Source organism: Anopheles stephensi, chromosome 2, assembly GCF_013141755.1.
Source record: "Anopheles stephensi strain Indian chromosome 2, UCI_ANSTEP_V1.0, whole genome shotgun sequence".
Taxonomy (NCBI): Eukaryota; Metazoa; Arthropoda; class Insecta; order Diptera; family Culicidae; genus Anopheles; species Anopheles stephensi.
The window spans coordinates 92,536,779-92,555,778 of NC_050202.1; the positions used below are offsets into that span (position 1 = coordinate 92,536,779).

Sequence of the window (19,000 nt, forward strand, 5' to 3'; positions counted from 1 at the left end):
TTCAAGAGGCCGTAAAATCGCCGTCATCCTTACCTAGCATGTTGAAGCCGTTGATTCCAAACAGTGCAGCGTCTCCCTGCCCTCCCGGGAAGACGTACAAGGTTGGGTGGCTAAAACGGATGTTGCCAACCACATCGGAGCTTTCCAAAAGCTCTGATATTTCCGTCGGTATGATCATCGACGATAAATAAGCTGCAGAAAGGGTACGGGATAGGTTCAAGCGGGTGTTGGTACGAAAATTCTGAAATCATCCGCAGCTTACCGACAAATGCAGTCAATTTTTCACTGCCCGAGCTCAGCACGTCCACCGGATTCAGGCGTAGCTGGCAGAGTCGCGAGAAGGACTTTTCTTGGATCGTGTGCCACTGGCCTACGGGAGCACAGTGTATATCCATAGTGATCGTGTCAGGATAGGCACGAAGTACGCGCTGTACCTCGTGCTCTTGGAATGCTTCCATGAAATCCATCACTGAAAATGTTCCGTCCTGAAATCAGAAGGACGCGCAAGGTTATTAGAAATGAGACATCAATTGAAATAATTTGACAAACTGTGCTGTACCTGTAATATCCACGATCCATTTCCTGAGAACGTGTAGCCCGTATGGATGATGTGACGGTGCCGAGTGAAGCTACTCAGCAGATTCCGGATACATTGGATGAAGGTGTTGACTTGTGGATGAATCAAGATTTCAGTAACCAGATTTTCGCTGGCATACTGAATCAATCGTTCACCTGCGAATGGAAAGTTCAGAACTTAATAATGACATTTGCCCCGGTAAAACAACACGAAAGAGTTCGTTTCTCGGAAATCTTTACTTCAGCCAGAGTTGGCAATCAATCTTTCTAGTATCAAACAAATACGCTGGGCACACATACATTTGCGCACCACTCGCGGGCAGATAACATCTCTTAAACATAATTTCCAGAACGAGCACGAAGTCATGCACATTGAAATCCATTTGCTGTTCACTCCAACGACACAAAAAACGAGTAAAGTTTGTACGTTTACGGCTGTAAGACATTAGTAAGAAGGATGTCTGCGGTGCTCGAGATGTAGAAGAAGTTATTGATTGTCTTTTTTTCTCGACAACCCGCTGCCGACATTATTTCGTTTATCAAGTTTTAGCAAGTGGTCTATACGGACGTTCGAAAAGCTATTAAAAGCCATTAAACCGCACGCAGCACGGTACGCGGTTGCTAGATTTGAAGGTTAGTTTTCAAGTTCCAGTGTTAAGGTTCCTTTAAACCTCTGCTCCAAAAAACGGTCCCACATGAACACACACTGGTGTACTAAAATAAGAAAACCCACATATTGAATAACTTTCGCACACGTCTAATGTTTCGCCAAAACTGTGTTTTAACCGCAAGCACATCATCGAAACGAGAGTTATGAAATTTATAGCAGTTCTTCGAGTCCCACTGGGCAAACTGTACCGCTTTCGAACGTGCGCCTCGGTTCGGATGCGAACAGCGGCACATGGAAAGAATGCCTCGAGGGATGCGAAAAGTGCTGGTGCCCAAGTGTTACTTCATGTGGCTGCAGCATTCATCACGTCGCTCCGGTATCGTGAGGTTTGGTTACACGCCATGTGACCCTTCAAAACACTTATGCTGGAAGGGCGGCTTGCACGGGGACGGACCAGCGGTAACGGGTGTGACTGGCGCGAAGGTCAAAGTGAAGTGTAACAGATTTTATGTATGTGTGCTTTTCATTATCCTTCCCATTTGCGTCTTCCTGCGACGATCCTGGATTTCGTTGTATAGAGTCCACGAATAAGCCACTTCTGCTCCGTGGCCCGGGCCCGGTCCACTGCAGGAAATTTGCATATTCATGTATTTTTAACCACTTTAGCCGAAACCCATTTTGTGCACACTTACAAACGCACACACACACACACTCACACAATCGCTGCACAGCAGATCGTTGCGCTTTTTGTTATGTTGAAACAAGCCAACGTGTACACGGGATACTGCTCGCAACACCCGGTGCCCGAATAACATTGAAGTATTTTGGGGCATCATCCTTGTCCACGTGTGCGCCGTTTTCGCGAACATCGCAAAAATGGGATTTATTGTTCAAAAATGTGTGCTTGTGTAATCAATTCTCATTGTGATGATTTGCTAGTTCTTTACCCTTTTTACCACCAAAAGATTGTCACGTTTGCCTCAAATGTATGTTTCGCTAGAATTTTGTACCCAAGGGTGTAGAATGGCGCGTGTTTAAAACTGCACAGCTGTGATATTGCTAGCGGATCGTGGCGGATTTGAAGTAGTTTTAGTGGATTTCAGTGGATTAATTATTTGTCACCTTATTTATTGTCTCTGCCCCACGAGCGATACACCAATACTTCACGCTCCTAACATTAGACCAACAGTTAGCAGTACTAGGGCTCCTGTCAACGCTAGCCCACTGCCAGCGTTACATAGATCCTTATCTTTGCACACTTTACATACTTCCACTTTACCACCTAATGTCTCCTCCGCAAGCTGGGCGCAAAGAACTGTCTCCGACATATCGGGAACGCACGTTTTCATGAAAATCTTCCCTTGCAGCCCGGTACCACTGCCTTTCGCACACGCAAATGCTCCGTTCGCCAACTCTGGAAATTCTGGCTTATATGTGTCACAATCCAGCTTGACGGCTTTATCGGAACAATTGTCAAAGCTCACGTTGCTCAAGCATCCATAGCACTGGAGAGATTGTGCTGAAATACACCAATACATTATCAACCGTGAACAACCCACTTGCGCGAAATCGCCTTACCTTGTTGGATGCACAGCAAAAGCAATGCGAAAATGGCTCGCTTTGGAGTGTAATTCATTTCGTGTAAGGTTACAGTCCATCTGGCCTATAAAAACTTCCGACTCCGCTTTTTATATCGATGCTTATCTATTCTCAGCCCACTAAACCTATCCATGTTGAGTGTATCTTTTGCACTAGAAGGTGAAGCCGGACCGTGTTCGCAGTATTGCGACAAGTGTGGAGTGATTGACTTTGATAGTATTGCTGCTTATTTTTGCGTTATCTTTATTCTGACAAATACGCATGTATGGGTAAGAATGCTTGATTTTCGCAACAGTGTACGCTAGTTCACTTAACCCAATTTTCTACTCTTCTCAGATATTAAAAAAAGCTGCAGAAAGTGGCCAAAGGTAGACGTCAAAAAAGGTCTCGAAAATGAGAGGAACGTGCCATGGAATGATTCGCTCAAGCATGTTTCTGTAGCTTGTGTCAATATTTATTTAAAAAAATCAAGCCTACGTAAACCACACAGTCAAAGGTGAATAGAGACATCGATGAATAGGGTTTTTTGGAAAATTTAACCATCGCTTGTGTTTAATCAAAATATTGGCTCAGGGGTTGTGGTTGTCACAAGAACAATTCTGGAACTATGAAGCAGCAGAACACTTGGCAAACAAAAAATGTTGTTGTTAAATGCACCGGTCGACGCAATCATCTCAATTTGCTTTGGTTGACCATTTTTATACAATTTCTGGAAGCAAGCGTCGAGAGATATAATCTGATTTAATGAGAAAACATGCAACAATGTTTGGCAGTAATTGAAGTTTCCTCGCAATTTTATTTCATTTCAGAATCGCCAATGGGTAACTGTGTACGTTCGATAACTAAACATCTGCCAACTCCACATCAGCACTGCTTATCTTCATAACCCATATTTTCACTTTTAATGATTCATCGTAATACTTTGTAACGTTAATTGATTAAGATCGACAACACTACGTACGCTCCTAATAGAACTGGTAAAACGGACGATGTCACTTCCTTCGGGGCACCAGAAGGTGTCGTTATCTCAACACTTGCGGACGTTGATTCAGGTGCGACGGTAGTAGTTGTAGCTTGACCAGATGCCGCGGTGCTAGAGCTGATCGTTGTTGTCGTTGCGGCGGCGGTGGGAGTTTCTGTTGGTGCAGCAGTTGTTGTCTGTCCTGTTGCCACCGTGAGCACGATGCTCAGCGCGGCTAGTCCCAGAAGAACTTTCAACATGTTTTTATGTTATCTGCTGTGCGTAACGCACCCGACTGTGACTGCAACTGTTAAGCTGAGGTAGACCACTATCCGATGCTTATGGACCCAGTGGACGTATTTATATGCATCTCGTTAGAATGGCCATTGATCGATAAGAAGGTCAATTCAAACCAATCAACCACTTCAGCAGTCAGCCCGTCACTTGAGGTTGTATCGTGGCTGGATTTGCTTACATACCTTGGGACATGTATGTTTTATTGATGGTAATCTCCACAATCTGACCCACTCGGTTTTGTCTACGGTGATTCACTCAAAATGGAGCAACACCGTGCAAAGTTTAGCTCTGTTTCAACGCCTCCGAGGGTATATTTGCTAACCCACCTGGAAAAAGGCACAAATTACCGTACATAATCCACTTTGCCCAGTACGAAACCCTTTTTCCAAACGCAAGAGATTGTTGTGTAGATTAGTTCATTGTGGGTTTCTTATGAATAAAAAAACAAGTTCATTATGAACCGCTTTCAACGTGAGTGGGATAAATTATGCTGCAAGGATTATTAAAATCCTGACGAGTGTCCATCACGCTTCACAGCTACTCAAACATTCAGCACGAGCCACGCAACACACACAGCGAAGCCGAACGTCAATTTTATTGGGCTCTACACATCGCCAACAACTCTTTCAACGCACCTTTTGTGGTGGAAACTGTTGGTATGTTTTTATAATTTCGCTGCGAATCTAATGGACTTTTTCAATCTTTTGCCCAACGATCAAACTTTGCTTTCACGGCGCCATTCCTTGGGGGATACAAACAGTAATTCGCGTGAAACGCGCATCGTGCCATTCTGCTGTCTGTTCGGTGCGGATTCCAAACGGATTGCCAATCAAGTACGATTCCGGTTTGTTGAGTAAACTTTTGCCTTCCATTTCAATCAATATCGGTGGCCAAAAGTTTCTGGGAAATACTTTGCTGTCCCGCAAGAATGCGATCGAATAGATTGCGATGGTTTGGTCGAAGTGGGTGGAAAGGACGAACGAAAAAAAAAAACAGTCCTACAGCCACTCATTTTCGGTTCTATCGCCATCGCTAAATCCAACCATTTCACTTAACTGCGATCTCAGGCATCTGGAGGCATCTGGAGCGCAATGCAGGAAACAGGAAATTGCACTACCACCATGCGCCTCCACCGATGTTGTACTTTTGTGTAATTTTTCTTTCTCTTTATCTCTCTCTCTCTCTCTCTCTCTCGGTCTGTTTTAGCTCAACATTCTGAGGCAACGTCTGTCAGCGATTCTTCTACTTTCACGGTAGTTGGCCCGGTTCGTGTCATTGGTGTACACGTACACACTACGGGCTGGGTACGATAATTTATCGCCCTAAGGTCTCCAAAGGTAGCTCCCTCGAAGACACTCATGTGTGGTATGGCGGCCTGGAACCGGAACCTCCCTTATCCTGCCGACATTGATAAACGACAAGAGCAACGATAGAGAGATACCGAATCAATTCATTTGCCTGAGCACGATCGTAAATGTTCGTGGCAATCTGGAAAGGAAATGCTCCACGGCGACATTTTTCCGTAGGCTCGTAGGACGAGCTTTTTCGTGCGTGCGATACTTCGATACGTACGGGCAGCTAAACAGAACATAAATTAGTTTCGTTAGGAAGGAAATCGATGGGCAGGATATCATTTCCCTTTTACAGATTAATGGAATTACTGTCGCATACGCCGTTGCGTGCATGCGCGTCCGTGCTCACGTGCCCGACACGTCGGGCAGATTTTGGTGTCAAGCACTGGAATGAAATTATAATCTCCCCCTATCCACGGTTGATCAATTTAATTCCCTTCGTCAGTTTTCAAATCAATCAATTAGGTTTCCATTATGAGGTTCCATTACAATGTATGCGCAAGAAGAAAACAAGTCTCCTCTTCCATTTTATTTAGCAGCTGTAACTGTTATCCAACTCTGTTCAGCATGTGGTTCTTTCCACGGAACAGCCTACACTCGTTAGGATGGATTTCTCACAACATGTACCATTTATTTTCTGTTCTCCTTAGAGCGACCTTCATAAAAATGTGTAGAACTTTTCAATCAAATAGAAATGACGCACATTCTAAGACCGGCTTTGGGCCATTCGGTCCTGACTTCTGCGTGGTGTAGAGCGAACCAAAGTCAACTCTCCCTGCGGAGCATTTTATTTTCGACCCTTTCACAAGCTATTCATGGGGAAAGGAATAAAACATATACCACAATTTCCACTCCGTGAAAACGAGACCTTAACGACTCTCGGTCTCGGGTCTCGTGTATGCTGTACAAACAAAAGACACAGGTATCGTTTTGTCACACAAGGGTTTTGAGGTTCCTTACCTTCGTTCGCATGAACGACGCCATGGATGCATGTGCTGTGGGCGGTTCTAATTCAATGCAATGTATGCTCTTGCCCAGACTGTGCCGTTGTATAATGGTGCTTTCCAGCACACACAAAAATGTACAGTCCCGTATCACCGAGATGCCGGTTTGCGCAACATCAGCTTCTTGAGCGCATAGTTACTTTGCGACAAAATTCCCACAACTCATCTATGGGGCGTTGTTCTGCAATTGAGAAACTGCAATTTGTATCGCTGCTAAGCACACATACACATCATTTCCAATCAGCAAACACACAAACAAACTGCTCGGTCTTGCCACTGCTCCGAAAACAAGCGATTTTCATTCTCAATGCATAACAAAAACACGATGGAAAGCAATCGAACTTGTAATCTGGCATTGTGTCAGGCTCATACATTGGACGCGACCAATCACATTCGCTGTCGCTCGTTCGGTGGACAATCAGGACCGATCGATTCTTTCGCCGCATCGCCAACAAAACCGATTCGAAGCTGTCAATTTCGCGTTGTATTTCATTCGCGTACAGCCAGCCGGCTGCCTGATCGAAATTGCACTTCTTGTGAATCTCAAAGAGCACACTTACCCTCTTCACCGGCTACGGGCCGGGTCCAAGGACGGTAAGGCAAAAGTTGAACTGTATGGCGTGGATGATGCTGCTGATGGCAACGGTGGTGTTGCACCACTGCTGACGCTTTACAATGCACCTGCACGATTTGCACTCTATTTTTAGTGCACATGTCATCGATTTTTAACCAGCGGCGACTGCTTACCACACACCGAAAGGCTTTTGATTTCTGTGCCGGGGCTGGAGGCTGGGATCGTGGCAGCAAAAATAGGATTAGCACGGATTACCATACTTAATCGCTTGTTATGCACTGACTCTAAAACTGTGCTTCATCCATTAGAGCTGTAACAGTGGTGACAGTTTTTTGACCGATGCAACGCACGATTTTGCATAACTGGGTTATGTGTCGCTTTTTGAACATGGCATATGTTGATATAGAATAAATGATTAAAATATTGCTGAAATTTGAGGAAAAAAAGCGAGAGCGTGAGTGTATCTCGAAATGGACTTTTTTGTACCACGAAGACGACACAGCTGGCTCTACCAATCGAGATGAGAGTCGATCAACGAACCGGCCGAAGCACAAGGACCAAGAATTCATCCTATACCTCTTACTGATACAACGACCTTCTTAAGGTCGTATAAATTTTTTCGCATTAAAAGGGTAGTTGCTGGAAAATTCGATTCGCTTTTTACCGTTGAACATTAGGTAGGAGATAAACTTATCTCATTCTCGACGTGACCGTTCCTGAGAGCACTTCATAAAAAATGTACACTCCCGTACACCATCTAGGCTTGACCTTTGTTTACGTCTTAAAAGGTCAACGTCGGAAAACCAGCGTCTTTACAAGATCTTTTCCTTGTATTATTTGTAAGAGGTGTTGGTTTACAACAAACAAAACTGGTACAAAGCCGACTGCAAAAGTTGTCAAAACGGGGCGTAAGCGTTATTAAACTATGTTTCTTTATGTTGTCACCTTGGAGAGGTTAAGTTCCGCGGAGAAAATTACTTTTTCTTCTGGAGAATAATAACTTCGGTTCGCGGAAAGTTGAAGGAAGTTATGCTGAAGCTTTTTTCCGTTATAACCTCAACACAATTCGTTACAACTTACTCTTTTACAAGAAAATTAGTTTTCGCCTTTAACACTTCGTTCGAATTTAAGTTAAATCCCCGCACCTGAAGGATGATACCTTGTCCAGAAATTTCTTATGACCAAATTTAATTCTACATAGTGCTTCTGCTCGATACAAATGGCAATGAAATTTAATTTCTTAAGGAAAGTTTACGCCCAAAACCCGGGATCTCACGCGCCCTGATGGGTAAGCCTTCATCCTGCAAAACTTTATCAAACGCTCGTTACTTATTACCATAAATGGTCGCAACGGAACACGGCAAAAGCCTCTCAGTCGAACTTTTTCATTAGTTTCGAAACCTCTCTCCACAACAATCACGACCACGAACGCCGGTCGTCTAAGGCTGACTTTACGCAGCTAGCCCTAAAACACCCCTGTTAGTGGCAGGTCAGGTAATGAATTACATCTGCTTGGTAACATTTAATTTACATTTGACCTTGCTTGTTCCTCTGCCCCTGTGCCTTAGTGTGCCCCGACAGACTGTTGGTAGTTCATTGCGGTCACAGTAAAAACAGCTAGATTTGAGCATGGGTCACAGTAATAGGCAGTACAATGATTGAAAAGAAACAAGTCGAGACTTTACAATGCAGCGCACTTTACAGCACGAGACTAAGGAAAATGTGATTGTAATTCGTTCACTTACCATGCTTGCCTTCCTCGCCTTCCAACGCCTGCAACGTAATTGTATGCAGTTCCTCCTCCAAGTCGACATGGCAATCGACAACATCCCACGAAAGGAAGCCTGTGGATAAAGGGGAAAAAGGAAATGGAAAAGAATTTATTATAACGAAGCAAATTTGTTTTCTTGTTGTCAGTAGCTTGTCTTGTTTTTAGCCCCAAATGTGACAAACATTTGATGAATTTTTTTTACGAAAAATGGTTTTATCTTGATGACGAAAAGTCTTCCTAAGAGCTCGGTGTGCAATATTTTGCAAACATGCTACCAACTGCAACACTCGTCTGTTTGTGTTTGTCTTAGTCTTTTGGAGCTTCTCCCAAAATATTGTGCTGCTCACGGAGCCGGCTCGCTCGGGGTACATTGTGGTACTTCACACGATCACGAATCCATACCCGATCGGCGTCATACTCCGCAAAAAGCACGGGTGCAGAAAACTGTTGATAAGTTTTACTTGCATAAGCAAATTGTTGCGACTGGCAACACCCTTGACCGTCGTCTGAAGGCTTTTTCTCGCCAACGGCACGTAGTGTGTGAGCTTGCGTTCCTCTTGCCGATGGTGGTAAGCTTGGCTTTATTCAGATTCGTTCAGCGGCTCAGTCGCTCCGTGCCAGTTTTCCCGACCAGTCTTCAAGATGGTATTTTCTCGCGATAGATTGTTGGCGAAGGTGGCGGTTACGCTGGTTATCCTAGCCATTGTGATGGACGTACAAAAGCAGGGTTAGTTACACACATCGGGGCTTTCAAGCTGTCGTTCCACGGTGAGACGATTTCATCTCAATTTTCCAGGCGCTAATGCACTAAGATGCCATCATTGCGGTTGGGACACGTGCGGATCACACGAGGAGCTCGTTGAGTGCAATCTCGAGCGCGTCAACCAAGTTCACGGACATCTTCAGCGGTTGGTGAATTTGACGCAGTACACACAGCCGCCCAGCTCGGGTGAGTTTGCGTGCTTCGAACTGCAGCTCACCAACACCCACGGTAACCGATCGGGAACCGTCAAGAGTTGCACGCTGCAGTCCTCCAAAATGTGTGATTTGAGTGATTGGAAGTCGGTAAAGGTGGTCGGCTGCAACACGTGTAACGATCGAGACTTTTGCAACGGATTCAATACACTGGTGCCGGCTAAAATTGACAAAGGAGCCGGCTTTTCCTTTTCGCTGTACAAATCGTCGTCCGCTGCGGGCCCTATAAAACACCTGCGACGTTTATGGTATTCCGTACTAACGGTAGGTCTTGTAGTTCTCTTCGTTTAACTTCCGGTGGCTGGCGTCTTGCATAGTGACGTCATTTCGCATTTCGCACCATTTGTACCTTTGCAGCGCTCAATCCCAATCGCTTTTGTGTGAAGCTTTGGATTATTGCGAATAAATCAATTGCTTGATCGTTTTACCTCGTCATTGTCACATTCGTTTATGAGATGACAAACACCACCGATAGACCCGAACCTATGAGCTGAGGTGCTTTAAAACACGTCCTCCATCCGTCCAACTGCCACTGATGGCGTGATGTAATCAATGAAATTAATTATTCTGTCCATCACGAATAAACGTCATTCCACCTGAGATGTGCCGTGGATCTTTGGAGCGATTCGCCCCGTCGCTTAGCGTTTCGGTGACTTCAATTTTCCAAAGTAATCTCATTTCGGCGAAGCATAATTAATGAGAGTGGCTGGGGCGGGTTTCGTTTCCGGCCTGCAGCCAACGCGACAATGCCGTGCTGAAATTGTTCTTCCAATCTAACGCGGTAACATTTTATCACGTAGCACATCCTATACCCGCGAGGCCCCAAAGTGCTTGAAAGATGCGCTGACGTTACGTGTTATATTTCCATCAGCTCAAAGCCGGTGTAATTAATTAGTACATTTTACTGTGAGATTTGGAACGTTTTCTTAAAACTTTTTTCCATTTGTCCCCAAAGTGAGCATGACGTCAAGGTTAAGGTTGTCGTATGAGAATGCATCACTTAAACAGAAGCAAAACCCTAGGGCAGCTCAAGACTGCTATCGCTGTTTTATAAACTCCAATCACGCCAATCGGACGTGCCTTTACGGTTCTATCATCACACCAAGCGGCTAATCCTCAGGGTGTATGGCCGCTCTGCCAAGCTGTTTCAGTGCGGTGACAGTTCGATTCATTCCTTTTTGGGCTCACAGCAGGAGAAAGCATAACTGAAAAACTCGAAGGTCATACGAATGACATCACTAGCATGACGTAGAACTGCGCCGACGATAGAAGCAATTGCGCGAGGCAAACGGACGCACGTCGCGATTCGCATGTGACGATTTTTTTAGGAACATTTTTGCTTGTAGCTGCAGACAGCAAAACAAAACGTTACTGTCTGTGCTGTGCTCACACATAAAAGGAAACAAACGAACACTTCAGACGGCGAGTGTTGGACGAGTATTTAATAGCCCCCATATGAATGACCTGCGCTCCACGTCTTAGGAAAGCATTGAATCAGCTAAACTGGATGCGATAATGCTTGGAACGAGATTGCACCAGGTTGGATGATGAAGTAGTCTCGAGTCGACGATCGAGCTTGTGCTATTTGAAACCACTAGAATGAATAATCGAAAGGAACAAAAGGGGATTTTTAGCCTGCAATCACCACCGATAAAGGAAACAAGTCAAGGCTTCTTGTAGCGTGATAAGCAGTGATAGCAAAGTAGAATAGTTCTCATGCTCTCTTATTCAATCCATCCAATAAAACTCCTCAAACGATCGTCCCAAAGATTGTTCGCTGCCAGCTGAGTAATGTCAACTTTTGGTAATGTAAACTTCTGTTTGCTTCCATTGCTCATCACACCCTGACCACTCTCAATTGTACATTCCAACCAACTGCAGATATAAAAGCACTTAGGGGTGCATTCCAGTTTCAGTCTACATATGTAAGAGTTCGCCGCCCAGTATGGTTAAAATGATGGTCAACCCATACGTTATCGTGATTAGCATGCTCTACCTTGCTGCGGACGAGCATTTTCCGCTTCGTCTGAACACAACAACCCAAGGCTTGGCTGCAGTGACGGTGCAATCGTTTATCATAGTTTGCTGCCTCTTACAGTGTTGCATGGCCTTTTGATAAGCAGAAACGATCATCTGCGCAAGTTTCTGTACCGTCAGTGTGTGCGGTGAAAGACGCTCATGTTGCCCGTCTGCATGTATGTGTGCCCTAGTAGGGCGACATCATTTCCGGATATTAATCATAGCGTGTGTCAGGAACATCGTCCGACCATCTCGTCACGGGCGTTTTTTGGGCTTCGCACTGTCATCACAAAAACCTACGTGAAACCTATTCGAAGGGTTGCTTTTATTTTCCACCAACGTAACAGCGGGTAGAATACATTTTATTTAACCAAACGTACGTCTGGAAACACTTAATCCTATCACTGTGTAGGGAATTTTCTGTCTCATAAAACTGTTCATAAATCCTTGGGAATTTAATTTTAAATAATAAATTTTAAAATGCTCATCTAACCTTGAGAGTTTTCGACCACCGACTGTTCCCATTCGATACAACGGGAAACCCTTAAAATAATTAAAACTGACTCACTCATTGGAAGCTTGAATATAAAACTACCCTACTTTACGCCACAAACGGGAGGTTAGGGGTGAAAATTCAGTTCTCCTACGCCCCTATCGCACCCCTTCCAGTCTGCTCCTGTCCATCGGCACATTTCCGGTCACGCAATCATTGACGTTATGGACGATTTATGCTTTCTTGATGGTTTGGAGGGTTGAAATTCTGTTTTTTCGGTGTTTGGGTTTTTGACAATTAACACACTTTTTGCTTATTTTCTGTATTTTCCGACGCATATGCGCATTTTCTATCATAATGGGAGTAGTCGGTGCTTCGGAGGGTTGAACGGCGGCTTTACATATCCCCATCGAACATGTGGGCGTTAAGGGTGTGTTTGTGAAAAGCAAGGCCGTGGCCGTGATGTAAATTTAATTGTTTCGCAACCACGGCGATACAAGCTGTGGTCGTTGGAAAATGAGATATTCATAACGCAATACTAACAGAATTAATTAAAGCGGTTTGCGTTCCGTACGGCGTATGTTGAACATCGAAGTACTAGATTTTGTATAATCAGTTATAATCAATATCTTGTTTCATAAGGATTTGTTGAACTTTATCAACCCTTTGTTGCGTCCCTTTGTCACGCATCGTTCAATCAAACTGGCACTTTCACACACACTTTGCAATCATAATTACGAGCGTCATGCACACCGGCGTTGCGAAGTCCTACAAGGAGCAGCGAAACCGTCTTCAAATAGCTGTCTAAGTCTTCTGGTCCGTCTGGCAATCGTGGAATAACGTGGCAATCAGTCAACTGTGAAATAGGATAAATTGCAAGCTCAAACCGTTCTTTTCATCAGCCCAGCGATTGCACAATCACCCACCCGTTGATCCGTGCTACACCCGCACACCCACTCACACATAGGCAAAGGGTTGGCCAGTAGTGAATAGAGTAAACCCAATGGCAAACCTGTGACCGTAAACGTGCCGGCTCGTTTGGTCGGTCGGATCGGTGGTTTTCCATTCCGCGTAAACAGGTTCCTCTAGACAGGGTTGGCATAACGAGGAGGCAAAAGGTTCTAAATCCTGCCTCAAGTGGTAACGCGTGTGGCCAATACGCACTCGGTGGTTCTTCCTTAGCGAGAAATTCGAGATTCCTTCGTGCGTATGCCGTATACCGTACAGCAGGGTAGGCCGTGCGTCTGATGAAGCCGCTGAGCCGAGCCAATGAAAGCTCATTATTCTTTCCGTTAATTAGATTAGCAATAAGAGGCATGAATGCGAATGCCGTTCCCTCTGCGCCTTATCGCCCACTCTCCTCGCCGCAGAACCCGACGAACGGAACAGAGGAAGGCTTATTTCATTTACCGCGGGATTACGATTTTTTGCCATTGCTTCCACGCCAACTCCAACCACGAATCGAGGGGATGGGCTGGTTGGCATGTTTACAGAACGTATTTTTCCTTTCCAGACGTGCTGGCGCACACGGCAAGCAGTCGCAGTTCGAATTGCTGAACGTCGTGCGAAATATGGATTTGGATGTGCCAAAACGAGCAGCTTTCGGTCCGTGGGAAGAAGGACACGTTTTTGGAAGAAGTTATTCAACTCTTATCAGGATAGTATTGTGCTTAAACTGTTTACGTTCTTAAAATTCTCAATAGCGAATGTACCAACTAAGCTTCCATCAAATCTCTACCACACAACGCAATCTGGTAATCAATATCCGATTGGGGAAACAAAAAAGGATCGAATTGATTCGGAGCCAGACGCAATTACGTAAAGCGACTGCGTAACGGCACGGCTCACACGCACCACAGCTGTGTTCCAAGCCATCCATCAAAGCTTCTCCATTGCTGTCGTTCGACGAAATATAGGACACACACACACAGAGAAATTCGTCACCACGGCCACCAAAAACCGTTGATGGCCTATGGCGCCGGATTCAATAGCGAATGTCAAAGCCGACACATAATCTCCGCAGGTCGGCTTCGACCTTTCACAAGTCAAGAGGGCATTTGCAATGGAATCGCTGGTGAAAAGCTTTGCCGATTCAATATTGGTTTGCTTTCGAAGTGGGGGGCATAGTTTGTTGAACTCGGAAAACCGGAAAACTAACACTTTTGCAAGCTGTGGTAGTGGTCTTGCTTCGAACTAGGGCAGATCCCACTGGGTGTCGAGATTGATAAATTGCTCAAAATGTAATAAGAGGGAATCGGTTTTATATTTGAATCCTTCTTTTGAAAAGTTTTTGAACCTCCACAACCGAAAGGCACACATGTTTGATGATTTGTGTATGACGGCTACGTTCTTTAGGGGCAAAAGACCACAGAGCAGAGTCCAAACAAACATTTCACATTTCTCGTCAAGTCATCGTTAAATAAATCGATCAACGGGCAGGTTGTTTGTTGTGTGGATGGGGTAATAACACGCACACATACACGCATCGGAGGCTCCGCAGTCTATTCCCTGCACGGTAGGAAAATGCCAAACAGAATGATAATGTAGTTTTATCAATATTTCAGAAAAAATTTATGAACTTTTATGCAATTTTCCGACCCTCGCACAAACACGCCCAATCACTGACAAGAAGTGACAACACCGCGCCAACGGGCGGCATCTTGAGCGTGAGCAAAAAACAGGGCGTCGAATATCTGAACCAGCCGTATGACGCACGACGCAAATCGCCCAGCGCCTTGGTAACGCTTTCGTCCTTCGGGTCGGTCACATTGTTGTATTGTGCACCTTCGCTGGGGTGTATTTGTTTTGATTTAACTCCGAAACGAACCCCATCAATGTCACGGACGAACGGCAAGCGATACGTAGAATTGTTTATGCAGTCGTAAGGAGGGGGGGGGGGGGTTAGTTTTTAAACCGAACGTTGCGTAATATGCACCGGCCTTTCATCAACAACTCGCTACAACTCGGTGGTTAAAGTGGTGTTTCGTTTTAAAGACTTTAATTCACTTCCTTTTGCAACCCTTTTTTTCTAAGCGGTTGAATGTCATCATTTCGTGTATTTGAAAGCTAGTCATTTCAATCAGTGGAAAGCACGGGCCTCGTACGTACTCATTACGCTGCTGTGGTTTTTATACGGGTCGCAGATTCGTCGGTTCAGATTAGAGACCCTTTTCCACACCAGGGCGAAAAAAACCGGCATCATCGGGCTCTTCATCGTGCTCAACTCATGGTTCGGGCCTTGGGATGGAGTAGCGTTTTGGTGGTGTGCGTGAAGTGTGTGATATTCTAATTAGAATTTCACAGCAATATCGGTGCCGAGGGAAAGCCACGACGGTATGCCTTCGTCAATAACTGGCATCTACAGCGAAATTTCGGTTCTATCTCACCGAAAAGCGTGACGCTGCGCACGAGAAGCAGCCTCGCTTCGATGCGTTAGCGGCAGTCGAGAGGAAGAATGATGGAAATGATAAAATATAAACTCTTCTGGCAGCCATCAACGTCTGCGGCTGGAAATATGATGAAAATCATCGGCTGCCATGTTCATCCGGGCACTCCGTAAACAAACCGTTGATGACATAATTTACCCCCGGGAGCGGCTAGATGCGCATTTGAGCTTACCGCGACCAAGTTTCTAGTTTCTTACGCAAAAAAACGGCTGCAAAGCTCAATTGATTTACTGTCATTTCTCTTGCAATCATATTATAATGTGAAAGAAAATGAAACCATTAGATGGTAGCCGGGTGGTGTAAGATTTCCGAAAAGCCTCATCAATTATGACCTTCCATCAAGAACTCTAACTTTATCATATTGAAAAACAATTACCCTATTGTTTCGTTCAGTCCTTCGGTGGTGGTGTGTCTGCGTGTGTGGTGCGTGTTTGAGAAGGTTAAAGAAAATACCAGCTTACAAGCATCTAACCTCAGCTACAAGTTACCTTGGGGTGTATTTCGATAACATGTCTAAGGCTCCCGAAAAAGAAACCCGTCCCGTGACGGCAGACAACTTGACATGCCCAAAACCCCCCAGCCCGTAACACGATACGCTTTTCAGCTGTTGGTTCGTTGTCTCTGCATTCGGGCCTTTGGGGGAGCAGGTCAAAGAAAGCACCAGCACCCAAAGGATCGACATTTATTTTTCCACTTTTCGTAAATGTCGAATCCAAGGGAAATCGATATCCAATGTCTAGATGGCCCCCTTTTTTGTTCGTTGGTTGGTTGGGCGGTTGGTACCCTTTACTTTTGGAGTTCTGGCCGGTGCGTTCATGTTTGGGGGGTAGTTTATTTTTGGTTGTTTTTCCCACCCATTAGACCCTTCCGCGAAAGAAGTCGAAAGGAAAGCTTTATTATTTATGTCTAACCCAACGGCCCAATAGACACAGTCTGGTAGGCAATTTCGGGGTCTGGATGATCTGGAACTTTCGTCGTTAGGTGGTGAATCTGCAAAATGTTACCGGTTTTGGAAATGCGAATTGGAAAGTGGTTCTGATTCTAGATTGCCCAACGATGGGAGGGTTTAGCACGCTTTTTACTGCTCTATACTCCAACTGCAAAAGTTTGAAGAACCTTTCCCAATGTTTTTCCTCGTCAGTTTAAACGTCTCTGCATGTCAAAGCATTCCATTGATCCGTTGCAGGTTTCAATGCAGTTTAATTTACTCACGTCATTGTGTGAAATAATGCCAAGCTGAATGACCTCATTCATGTTCCAATTATCGAATACAAGCTACTTTACATTCCTCGCTGCCATAAAAAACACATGCACAGAATCGCGAACGAAGCTCGTTAGTTATGAAAATGTGATTGCGAACATTCGTCCCAGCCCAGCACTCTCATCAAACCCTCGTGAAACTGAGCTTACCGGATAAAACTTTTTCACAAATTAAATTATACGTCCATTTTTACCTTTTTATCATCCCGCAATCGATCCAACCTCCTAACTCCGGTTATGCTGTGAGTTCGATCTATGATCACACTCACGTCAGCATAATTGATGAAACAAACTGTATACTGTGTACGGGAAAAGGACATTAGAAAAAGGGATCGTCCCCGAAATCCCATCCACGAAAAACTTCCGAGTCTTGTGACTTCTTGGCCTCCATCGACTGCTGGTCGCTGCTGGAAAAAGGAAGCAAGTTTCGGGACTCTCGGTTCGGGCACACTGTAATTATTCCGGCACGCTATAAAGCCATTGTGCGAGAGGACCACACCAAGGGCACGACATAAAATGTGCCTTTTATGTGTGTGCATGTGCTTTTAAATATAACTTTACTCACGTAGGTCGCTTTTTTGGAAGTCGAGTTGAGGGAGAGGATAAAAAAATCCCTACACGACCTGCTCCACTAGCTTCCACAGCCCGTGAGGCTGTCATGAATTTTAAATGAACACTAGGAACCATTTTTTGCCCGGCTTCTGTATAGTGGTCGTACAGTGTATAATGGCTGGTCGGCAGGATACTCGGCAGGACTTCGAATTCGGTCTCGGTCTACTGTGTATTCTGCTGTACTTACACATTGGTGGCGTGTTGGAATTTTTGTTTCCTCGCACACAAAACAAGCCATGATGCTCGAGATATGGAGTCTAATTTTCCATTTTCACACAGGTAGCGGCGTGCACCTAACGAGCTTCCCCACGGGGAGGCTGAAAAATGAGGTCCAACAGCAGTTATCGCGACTCGCTCGCCCTATTCGAGCCTGGAGGTCGAGCCTTCGCACCGGCTTCCGACTGATTGCATGTCTAATTCATCGTTTGATCGTTTTATGATTATACTCTCCACAAAACCTTTCACAGGCAAGCGTCTGAGTGGGCCTTTTTCCGGGAAATAAAATTTGAAAAGAAGCAATCTTCCTGGCCTGAAGGAACTCTTTCACATCTTTGTGGGTACATTTGCAGAAGGAATAAAATCTATATCCAACTTAAAACTTGCCCCACGCAAAGCTCGAAAGTCAGCGGAAAATCGGAAAAAAGCTCCAAGAAGTGCAGGTAAATCTGAAGAAACTTCACCGTCATCCCTGCAACCCTTGGGACTTGGGTCGTCGGTTAGCAAGGAGTGCGGGAAAACAGCATTGTGTGATGCGTTTGCGCACAAACTTCTACCCGCATTCGATTTTGGACCGGCTGATAGGTGGCTCGGAGCCGTGGACGGAGAGATCGCCGGGTGGTTTGGTTGGTGGTTTTGCTTTAGAATCTTTCGCCCGTTAAGTGGTGATGGACCGGCCGGACCGGCTGGTGGTTCGAGCGGGCCTCTTTCTTGGACCGTAGCCAGACGGGCTGGATCCTTACGACCCGAGGAAAAAAAACATCCATCCGCTTGTGCCAAAATCCCGTCAGTGGGTCGTGGGAAATTTGCAGTCGAACGGCAGGCCATACCGAGTAGCGAAAACGAAAAATAGCTTAAGAGGCGAAGTGTGGTCATAAAAATTTTGCTACAGATAGCGGCCCTTTTTTCTGGTGGCTCCTTTTTATTCTATCAACCACATCTATGTTGTTTTGCTTCCTTCTTGGTGCTGTGCTAAGTGGACCAGATTTCGGTTCCACTTAGTCTGGACGGCTGGCAAGTGATTGCACTTAATGAGCAGCATAGGCACTTATTTCACAGATCGGATAGTGTGGAGCGGATCCTTCGCTACGGTTGTAAGGATATTTGAATCAAGAGCCGTTTGCATCCATCAAACAACATCAAACGGCGTCTCGTGGGCCATGTCACTCCCCGGAAAACACGCCACTCGTTATGGCATCCCACAACGCATCACCATCGCGCGTCTATGTGTTCTG

At 45.2% G+C, this 19,000-nt stretch overlaps 3 protein-coding genes across 10 annotated transcripts in view; 1 reads left to right on the forward strand and 2 right to left on the reverse strand.

Moving 5' to 3' along the window:
- The window catches only part of LOC118502504 (microtubule-associated protein futsch), a 44,630-nt gene that overhangs the window by 19,741 nt on the left and 5,889 nt on the right, over positions 1-19,000 (reverse strand). For all 8 annotated transcript variants that reach the window (XM_036034737.1, XM_036034738.1, XM_036034739.1 and 5 more), the window contains exons 2-5: positions 8,719-8,817; positions 560-732; positions 263-485; positions 34-192 (exon numbers count right to left, since the gene is read on the reverse strand). In XM_036034737.1, the coding sequence (XP_035890630.1) occupies positions 34-192; positions 263-485; positions 560-732; positions 8,719-8,817 (654 nt within the window). The remainder of the gene's footprint in view (positions 1-33; positions 193-262; positions 486-559; positions 733-8,718; positions 8,818-19,000) is intronic.
- On the reverse strand, positions 2,284-4,107 carry LOC118502513. The gene is made up of 2 exons (XM_036034757.1): positions 2,765-4,107; positions 2,284-2,705 (listed from the first exon to the last, which is right to left on the reverse strand). The coding sequence occupies exons 1-2, from the start codon at positions 2,820-2,822 to the stop codon at positions 2,350-2,352; spliced, it is 414 nt and encodes a 137-aa protein (XP_035890650.1). The 5' UTR covers positions 2,823-4,107; the 3' UTR covers positions 2,284-2,349.
- On the forward strand, positions 8,846-10,146 carry LOC118502512. The gene is made up of 2 exons (XM_036034755.1): positions 8,846-9,471; positions 9,541-10,146. Exons 1-2 carry the CDS (start codon positions 9,387-9,389, stop codon positions 10,008-10,010), a joined length of 555 nt encoding a protein of 184 aa, XP_035890648.1. The 5' UTR covers positions 8,846-9,386; the 3' UTR covers positions 10,011-10,146.

Bases quoted from the DNA above. Each gene is read 5' to 3' on its own strand.
- LOC118502512 (XM_036034755.1), top strand. From the start codon at position 9,387: ATGGTATTTTCTCGCGATAGATTGTTGGCGAAGGTGGCGGTTACGCTG. The intron at 9,472-9,540 runs GTTAGTTACACA...TCAATTTTCCAG, and splicing joins GATGGACGTACAAAAGCAGG to GCGCTAATGCACTAAGATGC.
- LOC118502513 (XM_036034757.1), bottom strand. From the start codon at position 2,822: ATGAATTACACTCCAAAGCGAGCCATTTTCGCATTGCTTTTGCTGTGC. The intron at 2,706-2,764 runs GTAAGGCGATTT...GGTGTATTTCAG, and splicing joins TTTGCTGTGCATCCAACAAG to CACAATCTCTCCAGTGCTAT.